The 14,956-nt window shown below is 65.6% G+C and overlaps 2 protein-coding genes across 3 annotated transcripts; both read right to left on the reverse strand.

The window, feature by feature from the left end:
* Positions 1–901: 901 nt before the first annotated feature.
* KCNH4 (potassium voltage-gated channel subfamily H member 4) lies at positions 902–12,351 on the reverse strand (the record flags this gene model as incomplete). The annotated part of the gene is made up of 16 exons (XM_084275648.1): positions 902–1,396; positions 1,496–1,572; positions 1,670–1,776; positions 1,921–2,288; positions 2,401–2,448; positions 3,425–3,639; positions 3,736–3,985; positions 4,427–4,626; positions 4,893–5,087; positions 5,284–5,491; positions 6,890–7,047; positions 7,273–7,516; positions 8,472–8,599; positions 8,805–8,936; positions 9,060–9,293; positions 12,276–12,351. 16 exons carry the CDS (start codon positions 12,349–12,351, stop codon positions 902–904), a joined length of 3,135 nt encoding a protein of 1,044 aa, XP_084131774.1.
* Positions 12,352–13,309: 958 nt separating this feature from the next.
* On the reverse strand, positions 13,310–14,375 carry HCRT (hypocretin neuropeptide precursor; the record flags this gene model as incomplete). Of its 2 annotated transcripts, none has more annotated exons than XM_084275599.1 (2): positions 13,310–13,753; positions 14,316–14,375. In XM_084275599.1, the coding sequence occupies 2 exons, from the start codon at positions 14,334–14,336 to the stop codon at positions 13,310–13,312; spliced, it is 465 nt and encodes a 154-aa protein (XP_084131725.1). The 2 variants fall into 2 exon arrangements, with proteins under 2 accessions (XP_084131725.1, XP_084131724.1); XM_084275598.1 differs by having other exon boundaries at positions 13,310–13,747; positions 14,316–14,336.
* Positions 14,376–14,956: the final 581 nt, after the last annotated feature.

Raw genomic sequence — 14,956 nt, forward strand, 5'->3', positions numbered from 1 at the left:
GCACCTGCCAATCACCTGCGCCCCGCCTGCGGTGGTGCCGCCCCCTCCCCAGCGCGCCGCCTCACGTCAACCGGGCGGCGTGACGTCGGGGGCTTGTCCGTCGCGGGGGATGATGGGAGTTGTAGTCCGGATTGGGGGAGGGAGGGTGGGTGGGGGGTGGTGGTCGCCGCCGCGATCCGGGAACGGGGTGAGAGGGGATACTGGGCAGGCCCCGCGCGGGGCTGGGGGCAGCCGCGGGCAGAGCCTCACCCGGAGCCGGGGCTGGAAAAATAGAGCCTTTATTTCCCTGTGGGGCGGGGCTGGGCGGCTGCTGACCGCCCGCCGCGGGACCGGGCGGGAGGAGCCGGGCGGGAGGGACCTGGCGGGAGGAGCCGGGCGCCCCCCGGGCAACCCCGCCGAGCCTCCGACCCGGCCCCGCGCACAGAATCCGCCGCCAGCCGCGCGGGTCCCCGCGGTGGGGAGTGGGGAGGGGGGGGGGGGGAGTGGAGGGCAGAGCCGCCCCGCCCAGCCCCGCCCCGCGGCCCCGGGCACGGTTCGGGGGGTCCCGGGAGGGGCTGTCGCGCCTGGCCCGGTTGTAAAAAAAGACCCCGCGGGCGAAGAGTATAAAACCGTATCAAAAATCCCTGCTGGTGTGGGGCCGGGGCGGGCGCGGCGCCCTCCCGCGGGAGCGGGTGTGGAGTGTCTCCGTCCGTCCGTCCGTCCGTCCGTCCGTCCGTCCCCCGCCGCTGGCCCCCTCCGCCGGCCGCCTCCGGAGGGGAGGGAACGGGGCTGGCGAACCCGGTGACCGGGGCGAGGCGTGTCCTGGCAGCCAGGAGGGCAGAGCGGGGCGGCGGGTGAGGGTACCCCGGGATGAGGCTTCCCCCCCCCTCCCCCCCCTTCCTCCGCCCCGGTGCCCGCGGGGTCAGTGGGAGCTGCTGGAGCCGGAGCGGGGCTGCGGGTGGGCGCGGGGCCGCCCGGCGGCCGAGCAGCCGGGGAAGGAGAGGGCAGGGCGGCGCGGCAACGGGAGCGGCTGCGAGTCCGAGGCCGCGGGGGAGGCAGGGCCGGGGGCGGCAGGGCCGGGGGGGTCCCCCCGCCGCAGGCAGGTCCCTTCGGCTCCCACCCAGGGCTGCGCGGCGGGGGCGGCGGCGGCGGCGTGGGCCGAGCGGCTGCGGAGCGGGCAGCGCTTGGCCCGGGGGCTGGCGGAGGGGGAGCTGCGGGAACTGGGGGGCGCGGGCGGCGGCGAGGGGGTCACCGGGGTGCCGGGCGGGGAGGGCTGCGGGGGGATCATCGAGGGGGCCGCGGGCGGGCGGGGCGGGCAGGCGGGGGGCCGCGGGGTCCCCAGGCGGCCCTGGAGCAGTTCCATCATGCGCTGCAGCTCTCGGCTGAGGTGTGAGACCTCCTGGTTGAGGTGGTTGATCTGGAAGGGGAGGGAGAACCGTGACCAACTGCGGACACCCCCAGCCCAGTACCCCCAGTGCTTTCGGGGATGGACCCCAGGTCCAGGACCCCGCCACACCTCCTGGTTGAGTCTCCTGATGTTCTGCTTTATCTCCTCTGCCTCTGTGGCCAGGGCTGGGCCACCCGTGTCCGTCCCTACAAAGCAAAGAGGTGGACAGTGGCAGAGGGCCCCCCAAGTCCCCTGGCCCTGCAGCCAGTGCCCCCAGCCGTGCCCATGGGCTGCCAGAGCTACCTGAGGTGGGGGAGTCCCTCGCTGCACTTTGCAGTGGGGGGTCCGCGTTGAAGGAGAAGGTTTGTGGCTCCGATGCTCCCCCATTGTCTTCAATCCCATCCACGACTCTAGGGCAGAGAGGGGGTGAAGCTGGCCATTGTCACCCCCTCACCCCTCTGCCACCATTCCTAGCAGCCTCCCAGGACCTCGCACGGCCCCATAGGCACAACCCCACAGCAGTGGGTCAAGCCCCAGGCGTGGCCCAGCCTTACCTGGGACTGAGGTCTGGGGGACCATAGGTGTGCAGGGAGGGGATGAGGAGCTTGGCCGGCCTCCTGCTTGCACCACCCTCCCGCTCCAGGGCCTGGGCATCCCTCTGGCACTGCGGAGAGGAGCTGCGGCCCCGGCTGCAGCGGGCGGGGGAGCGGCAGTTGCGCCGCAGGGCTGAGATCTGGCACAGCTCATCACCCAGGAGGCTGCTCAGGGAGCCGCGGCGTACAGGGCTGCTCAGCTGGGGCAGCAGCAGCTTGCGGCGGGTGATGGCGGCAGGTGAGTGCTGGAAGACCTCATCAGGCTCCTCCTCGTCCTCAAGGATGGAGGGAAGGGGCTTCTCCGGCGCGGCACCGCTCTCTGGACGAGGCTGCGGTGGGCATGGACAGGAGGTCGGTGCCAGTTCCCACATACGTGTCAAGGCCAGGCCTGGCCACCCTGACACAGCCTCCCCCGTGCCTGCCCCCCAGTGCAGAACAAACCTGCGGTGCCTGCGACAGCCGTGGGGACCGGGAGTAGCGGCAGAGCCCCTGCAGGGAGAGCAGACAGCACCGGTTCAGCACACGTGGGACCCCACACAGCTCCATGGGCACTGGCCATAGGCAGTGGCGAGCACACGACCACCCGCTCCCTACTTCGTCACACAGGCCTCCCAACCCACATGTCAAACCTGCCCAGGCATCAGCCCCTTCCCCATCAGCCCCAGTGCTGGCCTCTGCAGCCCCTTGTCTGCTCTCCTTCCTCCCACTCTCACAATGCTAATGAGCTGCCCGGCCCCAGTCTGTGTATCCTGAGCCAGAGCCAAGGTTGCACCCAAGTCCCAGCCCTGTCTCATCCATCAGAGCACCAGTTTGGCTGGGGGCATTCCCAGGGCAGGGTGCACAGCTTCAGTGGGAGCATCCATCCACCCTTGGTTTGTTTACACCTCTCCTGATCGATGGGCAGGTTGGCTTTGAGGAGGACTATCTGGGATCCATCAGGGTGACCTCCTGTCCCACCTCTCCATGGCCTGGGGGCGGTGGGTGCTGGGGAGATGCTCTGAGGAGCCCCTGGCTGTGCAGAGCCAGCAGCAGAAACGGGGGAGGAAAAGCACTGCAGAGCTATTTTTGCAGCAGAACATCCCCCCAGCTGCCATGACTAAACCTGGTAGCCCCCAGTGCTGCCTCCTGCACACCGGGGGGGGGGACTGTGCCCCCACCTGTCTGTCCCGCAGTGCCCCCCCCCCCCGCCCCCCAGTCCCATCCACCCCCATTTCCAAGCTTTCCATCCACCTCAACCTCCTGCATTGCAAATAAATCTTTGCTTCAAATCCCCCAGGTTACATGGAGCAGAGAACTGGGATGGGACATACCTGCATGGCCGGGGTGGCACATCCACAGCCCCCACCCCAGCCTCAGAGTCTGGGGACAACCACCCCCTTCCGTGGCTGTGCGGAGTCACAGCCCCGCTCCGATCTCCGGGGCCACGAGGATGGGAAGGGGCCTGCTGGGGAGGACACGCACCCACCTCCATCTCGCTGCCCTCCCGCAGGTTGAAGGTCAGGTCCTGGTGGATGTCTGCCGTGAACTTGCTGGCATACTCAGGGTAGAGCTGCAGCACCTCACAGAGCCCCTGCAGCCCGATGTACTGCAGGTCGCAGTAGGTCAGCGCCTTCACGTCCGCGTTGCTCTTGATCACTTGGTCCGTGCTGCACAGGTCGGCTCCTATCAAATCCCCTTTGCCTGCAGGTGGGGACCAGGGTGGGCTAGCAGTGCGAGCCCCTCACCCAGCCGGGCAGCAGAAGGGGCTGGGGGAGAGCCCATGCCACCTGCCCTCACCCAGGATGGCCAGGACCACGTTGTCCTTCAGCACCTCGAGGGAGCCCGAGCAGACGAAGTAGTTGGCCTGCAGCGCATCTCCCTGGCGCAGCAGGTACTCCCCCGGGGCGCAGAACGAGGTCTTGATGTGGAGCGAGAGGGAGCGGAGGCAGCCCCGGCTGGCCGTCTCGAAGACGGGCAGCTGCAGGATGTCCTTGTTGAGGTGCATGGCCACGTCGGCGCGCAGCTCATCGGGGAAGTCATGCAGCAGCTGGGGAGAGCGGGGCTGGGGCACGGGTGGCAGGGAGCAGCCTTCCCTGCAGCCTGCCAGCCCCAGGGCACAGGTCCCCCCCGCTCTGGAGCAGAGCATCTGGCCACCTCTGCAGAGCCCAGCAGGCCTGTCTGGCAAACGCCAGACAGCTCTGGCAGCAAGGATGGGCTGCCTGTGCTCCTCAATGCCCATCCTGCTCCTTAAGCTGGCAGGAGTCTGCCCCAGACCTGGCACAAAGCTCTGGTCTCTCTAGTAACAGAGCATGGACACCTGCACATCTGCATGCACATGGACGTGTGCATGTGCATGCATGTACACACACACACACACACACACACACTTGCATTCTTGTAGCTGTCCCTGCCAGCCCCACCAGCCCCACACAGGGTGCAGGACAGGGGTGGACAGAGGGGACTGTCCAGCCCGGCCAACACCTCCTACCTCATTTGCATCGATGCCATTGTTCACCGACCAGGTGGTTTGGAAGTACTCCAGCATCCTCTGCTTGAGCTGCTGGGGCAGGCGGTGGACACGGATGAAGTCCTTGAGGTCCTTCATGCGGGTGTGGTAGAGCGAGCGGCGCGAGTACATGCGCTGGATGATGGCCGTGACGTTGCCGAAGACGACAGCATGCATCAGCGCTGGGGGCCAGGACAGCAGCGTCAGGAGTGCCAAGGCACCGGCTGGGTGGAGGGCTGTGGCTCACAGGGGCCCAAGCAGGGTCTGGACTCTGCCTCCACCAGCAATGCTGAGGGATGCAGCACCGGGAGCTTCTCCCCTAACCCCAGCCGCAGGGGCACATGTGTTCATTGCCTCCCTGCAGCGCACTGTCCTGCCCAGGTACCTGCTGCTCTGGCAGCTGGAGGTGAAGCCCCCCCCCCCAAGCCCTGCCCGTTCCCCGCCTCACCCCCGATGAGCATGGTGCAGATGGAGAAGATCTTCTCGGCATCAGTGTTGGCGCAGACGTTGCCAAAGCCCACGCTGGTCAGGCTGCTGAGGGTGAAGTAGAGGGAGGCGATGTAGGCGCTGCGGATGGAGGGGCCCCCCACCGAGTTGTTGATGTAGGGAGCCTCCAGCCTCTTGCCCAGCTCGTGCAGCCAGCCTGCCAAGCACAGCCAGGGGTTAGCACTTGCCGAGTGGCCTGGTGCCCACATCCCTGTCCCAGCATCAGTTTGCCCCACGGGACCGCTCTCCTCCCGCTCCTTCCTGGCAGCGGCACACAGTGCTACACTGGGGGAACGGGCATCCTGACCCCCCCCCACCCCACACAGCCCCCAAGTGTGGGCAGCTCTGCTCACCGATGTCCCAGGTCTGGGGGTCGTTGCTCTCCATCTCCTTGCGCCCGATGACGTACCAGATACATGCCATCCAGTGGGCCAGCAGCGCGAACATGGACATGAGCAGGGTGAGCACCATGGCGCTGTACTGCGAGTAGCGGTCCAGCTTCTGCAGCAGCCGCAGCAGCCGCAGCAGCCGCACCGTCTTCAGCAGGTGAACCAGCGAGGTCTGGGGAGCAGGGCAGGTGGGTGAACCCAGAGGAGCTGAAGATAGGGGCAAGAAAGGAGCACCCCACACCTCCTCTCCAGGGTAGGGACTCATCGCCACCCTCCACAGCTGCCAGGAGGGTTGTTGGCTGCAGGGATGGCTGGGAAGAGCTTGTCCCCAAGCAGCCTTCTGCCAGCTCCCAGCGAGCAGCCAGGGTTGTATCTTGTCAGGGCACTGAATTACCCCAGGAGATTTGGGGTGCTGGTGAGGGGCATGGGGGTGGCTGGTGGGAGGGGGAGCAGGCAGCAGTGGCTTTGCTATCAGAGGTTGCATTAAGTGAAGCTGTGCTGGCAGAAAGCTGGTCTAAGCTATTTGTGAGGGGAAGTCTCAGCAAGATGCTGTGCCTTGCCTGCAGAGATCCTAGACAAAGAGAGCCAGAGATGCCCTGGTTTAGGCAGGTGGGTCTGAGCATGCAGCGATGCTGGGCACCCCAAGGCCTCCCACCTCACACAAAGGTCTCTGTGCATCCTTCTGCCTCTTGCCAGCACCACACCTTGCAGGAAACCCAGGGCCTGTGGCTGGGCAAGGAAACCAGGCAGGGAATATGGGGCAGACCCTGCCAAGGTGGGTCAGGACAGAGCCGAGCTGCCCAGGAAACTGCACTGCCCACTGCCCAGAGGGTCTCTGCCTGGGCCACCCATCCTGCCAGCCACAGCTCCATGCCCCCAGCTTGTCCAGCCCTGGAAGGGGCAGCAGCAGGGATGATCCCTGCAGCCATGGCCTCAGCAATGTGCCCCTGTCTTGGCCACGGTTGCTTTCCCCTTGTGCAAGCAGAGCCGGGTTTGGCTCAGGGGGACAGTTCCAGCTCCAAGCGCCTCATCCTTGCTCTGCCTCTAATAAGTGTAATTACAGCCTCTGCACTGGCACCCTCCTCCTGTCCCTGCCCCAATTAGCAGAGGATGGACAGGACTGGTGTCAGCACTTGCACAGTCCATCGCACGGGCAGTGCAGACCCCGGAGAGCCCAGTGAGGCTCAGGCTGGGACCTGCCCCTGTCACTGGCATGCACTCCATGCAGTGTGACATGGGTCACACCCCACAGAGCGCTCAGCATGCGAGTGACCCTCACTGCAATGGCATGTGTGCACGGACCTGCTCCGTGGGCTGGGCAGCCCTGGGGGTGCTGGGTGCAGGTGGGTGCCTTGCTGCAGCTCCTGGAGCAGTGCCTTGGCAGTTACTGTTGTTCGTGGCAGCCTCTGGTTAAATTAAGATGCGTGGGAGGCTTCCCTCTATAGCTGCCATCGCTGCTTCCCCTCACTGCCCGCGCCGCTCCCAGACAGGCGTGTGAGGAGCGGGTTCCCCCCCAAAAAGGAATCGCCTCCTGCCCTGATCCCCTGCTTGTGGCATGAGCAGCACTCACCACGGTCACGTTGAAGACGTAGAGCAGATCGAAGGGCAGAGCAGCAATCAGATCCACAAAGAACCAGGTGGCCACGTAGTGGATGCAGATGGAGCGGGGATCGTACACCACCTGGCCTGACTGGCTCACGTACGTCGTTCGGAAGTTCAGGATGATGTCTGCCAGGGGACAGCAAGACCAGCCCTCATGTTTGGGGGAGCTGTGCCAGGCTCTACAGCCAACCCAGGTCCCACTCTTGGGCTGCTTGGTACCGGCAGCAGGGCAAAGCGATGCCAGCACCCCTCTCTGTCACCCCTAAGGTGCACTCCTCTGGCTGCATCCCTTCCCACCCCTGGCCATGTCTCCCATCCAACGTGGATGCTCGGCCACAGGCATGGACCTACCCAAGATGAAGAGCATCTCCACTGCGATGTCACTGACGATGGTGCTGCGGGCTGCCGAGAGGCTGTCCTCTGTGCCCGTGAAGCAGACATTGTAGGGCACAGTGACGGCCACGTAGAACGTGGCCAGCAGGATCAGCCAGTCCCAGAGGGCCTTGAAGATGCTGTAGTGCAGCAGGATGAAGCGGGACTTCTGCACCGAGGCCACTTTGTACTCGGGGATGGACGGCTTGTTCTCAAACACATTCTGGGGGAGCAAGTGGCAGGGTGGGACTCGGGTGGTGCAGGAGCCATCCCACACAAGGGATAGTGGTGTCACCACCCCCCCCCCCTTTCTGAGTCCTGCCAGCCTGGCTGACACCCCCCGATGCCAGGGTGGTGGACACACATTTCCAGTGGGACACGTGGGCTGTGCTGAGGTCACCCTCAGAGATGGGCACTGAATGCCCAACCATGGCACATCAATTAACTCTCTGCTAATGTTATTAGCTGTGATCCATTGGCACTGCCAGCTGCTGCCCAGCACTGTCTCAGGTGCCAATTTACATGCTGGCAGCCTGGGCAAGGGGGTTCCAGACCCCAGCCCAAGGTTCAAGGCTGACACACTAAAGCCTTCACTTGCTCCCCAGCTCTGGGCCCCCGGCCACACTGCTGGGTGGTGACAGGCCCCCATCCTGGCCCCGTGTTGGAGGCAGTGTCTGTCACTGCAGTGGCACCCAGGGACCCTGTGCTGGGGCACCACAGCCACGTGAATGGGCTGGCACAGAGATGATGCCAGTCCCCCGCTGCTGCTGGAAGCTGCTGGCACATCTGCCGCGGCTGCAGCCTGGTAACAGCACTCCCTGGGGCAGGCATGGCTGTGCCACAAGTGAGTGGCTGGGTTTTCCTGACAACTAATGTGTGAGGAGCAACACAGCACTGTGAGAGCTGCCAGAAGATCTGCTCTTCCCACAGCAAGCTCTGGGCACCCGCTGGCCTCTCTCCTGCTGTGTTTGCAGCCTGCACCATGGGGTAGATGCTGGAGATGTAAGGTTTTTTCCGTGCCTGGGGAGGCCAGTGAGCTGCATGCATGGGAACAGCATCCTGGTGAGAGCAGGATCTGCTGCTGGGCTGGTCCAGGGAGAGCCACAGCATCACCAACCTGCCTGCAGCCCCAGCCCGGGAGGCACCAGGTGAAGCTGGGGGCTCCCCTGGGTCCTTACACGGTTGATTTTCATCTCGCTGCGGTCCCTCCGGGCAAACTGGCTGCTGAGCCGCTGCAGCACTGTCCGGCCCTGCCTCCGTGCCACCCGCAGGTGCAAGCTCCCAGGCTTCTTGCTCCTCTGCTTCTCTGCAGCGGAGAAGACACCCTGGGTTAGTGGGAGCACTGTGGCACTGTGGGTGCAACAGAGCAGGGCTGCCTCGGGGACCCCTCCTTGCTCAGGCAAGGCACAAAGGCAGGTGGGATCCAGCAAGGAACTAGGAGCCCCTTTGCCAGGTGCCTGCTGCATGCGCCGCTCCCCAAATCCTGTCCCCATCGCACAGCCACAGCTTACCGTCCTTCTTCTCCCCTGGGTGGCTCCTGCCCCGGCTCTCTGTGATGTCCTTGAAGGAGAACAGGAAGAGCACCACCTCCCCCTTCTCGTTCTTGATGGGCATGATGTCCAGCAGGCACCAGAATGCAGCTCCTACGTGGGGCAGAGGGGCGGTGAAGGCAGGACAGTCCCCTGCTCAGCTGCTGCACCATGGGGCCAGTGCAGGGCCAAGTCCCAGCCGGAGCCACAGGCCCCCAGGCCCTGCGCTCCACTCACCACACTTCTTGTAGAAGCAGACCTCTGTCTGGTACTCCTGCCTGCCATCCAGAACCTTCTCGATGCGCTGCAAGACGGGCTCGCTGGTCTCAGCCCCGTAGAGGAAGCGGCAGCTGCAGTTCTTCTGCATGACCTCGGTGCGGGCGAAGCCGGTGAGGTCGCAGAAGCCGTCGGAGCAGTAGACGATGGGGAAGCCGCGGCGGACCTGCGCGTTGGCCAGGATGAAGTTGCTGTCTGAAAGGAGATGCAGGCAATCCTGAAGGCTCAGGGCCACCCTGGGAGGGGGAGCTCAAAGGGGAGCCCAGCCCTCCCAGCCCCCCCAGCCCTCCTTGCGTCCCTCTGGGGAGGGAGGAACCAGGTCTCCATCCAGCTGGCGGCTGCCTCCAGCCACTCCCAGAGCTCGCTTGTTCCCTGCCCTGCCACCCCTAAAGCCCAGTCCTGGGCAGGACCCCACAGTCCAGGTCCAGCCCAGCCCCATGTGCCAGAATGGGAAGGATCCCAGATCAAGGTCCCAGCTCCTGTTGCCAGCAACGTGGTCCCAAGCCGGGCAGCTCATGTCTCCCCCTCACCATCTGCCGCTCCCACCTCCCGCTGGGGCTCAGGAAGCTTAGCAGGAGCAGCGGCGAACCCAGCTGGGTGCTGGCAGCCCACAGGCACTGGGCTGTGGCACTGGGACCCCCAGTGTGGCAGCACCCACTGAGAGGATGGGAGAACGGCCACAAGCCTGGCATGAGTCAAGGGGCTGTGCTGAGCCGGCACAGCCAGAAGTGAAGGGGACACAATGATCTGTGACACCGCTGCGGAGCCTCCCCAGCATCACCAGCGGGGAGATGGCACTAGGCAGAGGAAAGCCCTTGCCAGCCTCATACCCTGCCCAGACACAGAGTGGCTGTTATCACCCCCTGGCCCCCCAGCCACAGCCCAGGCAGTGACTCTACCTCTGGTGGAGTTTGCAGCAGTGGGACAGGTGGCCTCATGCTAAAAGAGTGCCAAGGAAGCGGAATGCGTGGCTGGCATGGGCCATGTTTATACCTGGTAAGGGCAGACTGGGATGTCCCCAGCCCTGAGAGTGTCCAGTCCATGGGACCCCAGCCCAAAACAGCTCCGGCACCGGGAGCAGGTGTGATGTGGTCTGTTCCCTCTCACAGTGAAGGAGGGGACACCCTGGCAGGTGACAGCAGAGCCGTGCCAGGGCAGCGCAGGCATGGCAAGGGCAGAGGAGGTTGCGGGAAGGAGGGGATGGCAGCCGCTGGCAGCCCTGGTGTGATGGTGTAGCGGGGCCACCACAGCACAGCTCAACCCAGGATTAGCTTGGAGAAGCAAAAATAGCCTGAAGCTGTGACTAAGGCCAGATTTTGGCTCTGGGGAGCCAGGATTACGACGTTGTCCAGGATGTGTTATTAGAAAAGAAAACGAGCTTGGATTTGGGAGCAGCTCTGCTGAGAAGGGTGAAGCAGCTCTGAGGGGGCTCAGTGGGCCCTGCCATGGTGGCCACTTGCCTGGACAGGCACCTTCAGACCCAGTGGGCAGCTCCTGACTGGGAGAGGCAGGGTTAACTCGCACAGCGTATCACTGCAGCTAAAGGTCTTCTCCATGGCAGATAAAGCCGATAAGAGACACATCAAACCCACAAAGCCGGACACCGTTTAAAAGTGCCTGGGAGGCGGCTGGCAGCTGCGGGCAGGATGCTGTCAGGGTGCTGTGGGGCAAATCCTGCCTCCCTGGGGCAAATTCCCAGGGCTTCTCCTCAGGTCATTTGAGGCAGCTCCCGTAGGGACCCTACTCCTTGCAGAGCCAGATCCAGCCCTAGGGAGCCCAGGGCTGGCACAGCAGAGGACACCAGTCCCTGCTTCCTCCGGGGGCTTTGCTAACGCCCAGCAGAGCAGGAGGAACTTCCCTCAGCTCAGCAGAGTGGCAGGAGCATGAAGATTCCAGTGCCATGCTTGGCCTCTGCCCCAGCATAGGATGTCCACTGCAAGGCACGTGCCCTGGCACCTCTGGGTGCAGCTCAGTCTAAGCAGGGAGGGCTTGGTGGGCTGGCTGCCTCGTTACATGTCGCGGTCTCACAGTAACATCCCAGATGAGGGCTCCCAATGGGCAAACCACACCCTGTGTCAGCCAGGTTGCTCTGCATCACACCCGGCCAGGAGCCAGCCCAGCATTGCAGCCAACGGTTGCCCCAGGGGTACTTCTTGGTGCCCCGGTGGAGCAGTGGGAGGGGGCTGCAGGCTCCCAGTGCAGTTTTGATACAGGTCCCTCCCAGCAAGGTGAGAGACACCCATCCTTGCAGACAGCTGGCCCCAGAGACCCCTGTTCCAGGCAATTCTGGGGGGGAGAGCGGGGTCAGTCCTGAACACAGCCCCTCCCTGGGGGGCTGCGTGGTGCCAGCAGTGCTGGGAGCGTGCACGTGGCACCTCGGCATGATCCCCTCCCCAACATGCCAGGACTTTAATCCATTCTGGCCCCAGCATTCGGACACGGATGCAGAGGGAAGCACAGCTTCCAGGGACACCTCAGCACCTCCAGCACTGGGAATTGACCCCGGACCGATGGGATGGCACTGGGACAGCACAGGCCCTCCTCCCCACCCCACCAAAACACACAGCTACCAGCACCCACCTTGCCAGGGACGTGACCCCAAGCGAGCAGGCGCTTTGCTACCCGCGGGCTCGGGGCGGGCTGCCCTGCGCAGCACCGGGGCACCCTCAGGGCCCCACCGTGCCCATCGGGACAGGGCACCGCGGGGTCAGGCACAACCCGCGCGGACCCATCCCGGGACCGGCCGCCCCTCCGGCCACGGGACGGGACAAAGCCGGGCCCTTGGCGGCCCCCGGGGCGGCCGGGGAGGGGACACTCCTGGCCCTGCCGCCCCCTCCGGGACCTCCCCGCGCCCCGGTTCCCGCACGGCCCCTCCCGCCGCGCCCGGTCTCTGTCCCTGGTGCTGAGCGCGGCCGCGCCGCCACCGACCGCGGTGCCCGGCCGGGAGAAGGGAGCGACCAGCGGGAGCGATCCCCGCCGCGCCCCGGGGGCTGCCCGGGACACGGGGAGTCCCCAGCACCGTGCCCGGCCCCGGGACCGTGCAGAGCCCTTGGACGGGGATGTCCCGCCGAGCCGGGGCCCTCCCAGCCGCTGCCCCGGGGGGCAGCGCGACCCCCCTGCCCGGTTGCCGCCGTGCCCAGCGCGGACCCTCCCCGCTGCCCTCCGCCCCGGCCCTACGTGTGCCATCGAAGCGTGTGGCGATGGTGTCCAGGAAGGTGTTCTGCGGCGCCAGCAGCCCCTTCATCACCGGCATGGTCCCGCCGGGCCGCCCGCCGCGGAGCTGCGGCCGCGGGGCTGGGCTCCGCCGCCGCCCCGGGCCCGTCCGCAGGTGCGGCCCCGGCGCCGCGGGCTGATCCCGTCTCGGCTCGGCCCGGCCCGACCCGCCCGGGGCTCCCGCCCCGCCCCCGCCCCGCCCCGGGCCCTGCGCGACGCCGGCACCGGGAGGGGCCTGGGCACCGGCGGGCACCGGCACCCGCCCGGGGGCAGGTCGCTCTGTCCCTGGGAGGCACCGGGTTGGTGGCGCCGACGCCTGCTCGGTACCTGCTCGGCCCCGAGAGGCACCGGCCCTCCCGGGGTCCGTGGGGGCTGAGGAAGGGGCGGGTCCCAGCACCCACGGGGGCAGCTGCTGTGGGACCCCGCTGCTCTGCCCTGGTAACAGCGAGTCCGGGGGCTCCGGGTCAAGGCTGGGGTGACAGGACCCAGCCAGAGCACTCTGTGGGACCCTTCGTGGGGACGGCATGGTGGGAGGTCCGGGACCTGTGACTGCAAGAGGGTCACCGAGGCTCCCTGGTGCTGCAGCAGAACGTGCTCCGAGCCTTTTGTGGGGGCTCCACAAACACCATCCCCTTCCAGAACCGGGGTCAAGGCTCAGTTCAGTTTGTCCCACTTCTGGCCCTGCATCTACCCGCCCTACCCCCCTCCATCCTCCCAGTGCAGGCACCCCATGTTCAGGTACCAGAGACAAAGGCACTGGCCTCACTGGCTGCCCTGGTGCAGAGCTGCACCCACCGACCCCTCCCCAGAGAGAAGGCAGAGCCAGGTAACATCAGGCTACCATTTATTGTAAAAGGCCAGCGGTGCCTGCGGTGCCCTGAGCAGGCTTGGCCAGGGCCAGGAGGAGGTATGTAAAAGTGCTATTTACACCGAGCTCTGGGCGTGCATCCCTGGGGTCTGGCCCCCCCCCTAGGATCCCCTCCCTGCTCCCACCCCTCTCAGTAAAAGCTCTTTGCAGCTCCCTGGGCCTGGCTCTTGGTCAGGTCCTTCCCCGAGTGTCCCTGGCACTCCCTGGGGCTGGTAGGGCTGGCATCAGTGCCCTGCAGAGAGGGCACTGGCTGGGCGTCTGTGCCCACAGGGCAACCCGATGTGTCGTGGCAGATGGTGCCAGGATGCTCCCCGCGCTTGCCCATGGTGAGGATGCCAGCAGCGTGGTTGCCAGAGCTGTGCAGGAGGCGGTAGAGACGACTCTGGAAGGCTGGCAGGACACTTTTCCTCTTGCCCAGCGTGAGGATGCCAGCGGCGTGGTTGCCCATGCCGTGCAGCAGGTCATAGATGCGGCAGGAACAGGTCTTCTGCCGGCAGCACTCGGGCAGGGTCTGCCGGGCTGCGCTCAGGGAGCAGAGCAGGAGCAGGAGCAAGAGGCAGGCAGCTCGCTGGAGCTGCCAGAGCAACAGGCAGCGTTAGTGCAGGGGGGCCGGCACTGCCGGAGAGGCAAATGCTACACAGCCCCAGGGCTGCCCCCCTGTCCTGCTACCATGCCCCCCCCCGATGTGTCAGCTCCAGTCCAGCCCAGTTACTGCTGTCCAGTTACTGCTCAGCCCCACGCCCGCTGTGCACCCTTCAGCACCCCCAAGACCCAGCGACTGCAGCCCCCACTCACACTCTGACCAGCAGCCAGGCGCAGGTGCCCTTTCCAGCACACCAGCCCTGCTCTGGTTGCAGCCAACACCCTCCTCTTGTCACCGAGCCCCACAGGACGAGCAGTGAGAGCACCCATGCTCAACACCGCAGCCACCACGCACCCAGCTCCCTTCCAAGGACCCCCCATGGGATTGAGCCCCCTGAGCAGCTCATGACTGTTGTCAGGGAGCCCTGAACTTCTCAGGGCTTCCCAAGGAACTCCCCCAGCCCTCCTGCACCCCCAGGACCCCAAACCCACATCCCAATCTCTCCCCATCGCTGCCCTCCCAGCCCCGCAGGCTGCAGTAAACCCAGCCCCACCTTAGCATTGGGCACCTCCATCCTTACTGGGGTCTTCAGGCAGCCGAGCCGTGCTGGGGCATGTCCCGCTGGGCAGCAGAGAGCACAGCGCCCTGTGCCACCTGCTACCGCTTTATAGGGCCCAGCACAATAGAGCTGCCAAAAATACCGCCGGGGCCAGGCCGGAGCGGCCGGTCTCTGGGAGACGCGGGTGCGCCGGTAGCTCAGAGACGGCCCAGGCCTTTCCTCTCATTTGCAGCTCCTCATTGTGTGGGTGCTGGCAGACGGGGCTGTGCTGGCCAGAGTGCGTGGCACTAATGAGGCTGTAATTGTCCACGGGCCCCCCACGGCTGGGCCAGCACAAAGGGGCTGAAGGTCTTGGTGCTGAGGAGGCGAGGACCTGCTCCTTCCTCTGTTTGGTGCTGGAGGCCCCATTAGGCTAATTACCTCCCCAAACAAAGGGGTGCCAGCAGCTGCACTGCTTCATGACGTGGGAGCCATCACCCTGCGCTCAGCTGGTGTCAGGGGAGGGACAGTGCCACCCTCTACCCTCCTTGGTGACCCCACCTTGTGCCGGGTGTATGGAGGGAGCAGCAGGGCATGGGGGTGGGTTGCACACTCTTTATAATGCTCTGCCAGTCCAGCCCCTCACCCTGAGAGCC

This window comes from Gallinula chloropus, assembly GCF_964237585.1.
Source record: "Gallinula chloropus genome assembly, chromosome: 26".
NCBI classification, from domain to species: Eukaryota; Metazoa; Chordata; class Aves; order Gruiformes; family Rallidae; genus Gallinula; species Gallinula chloropus.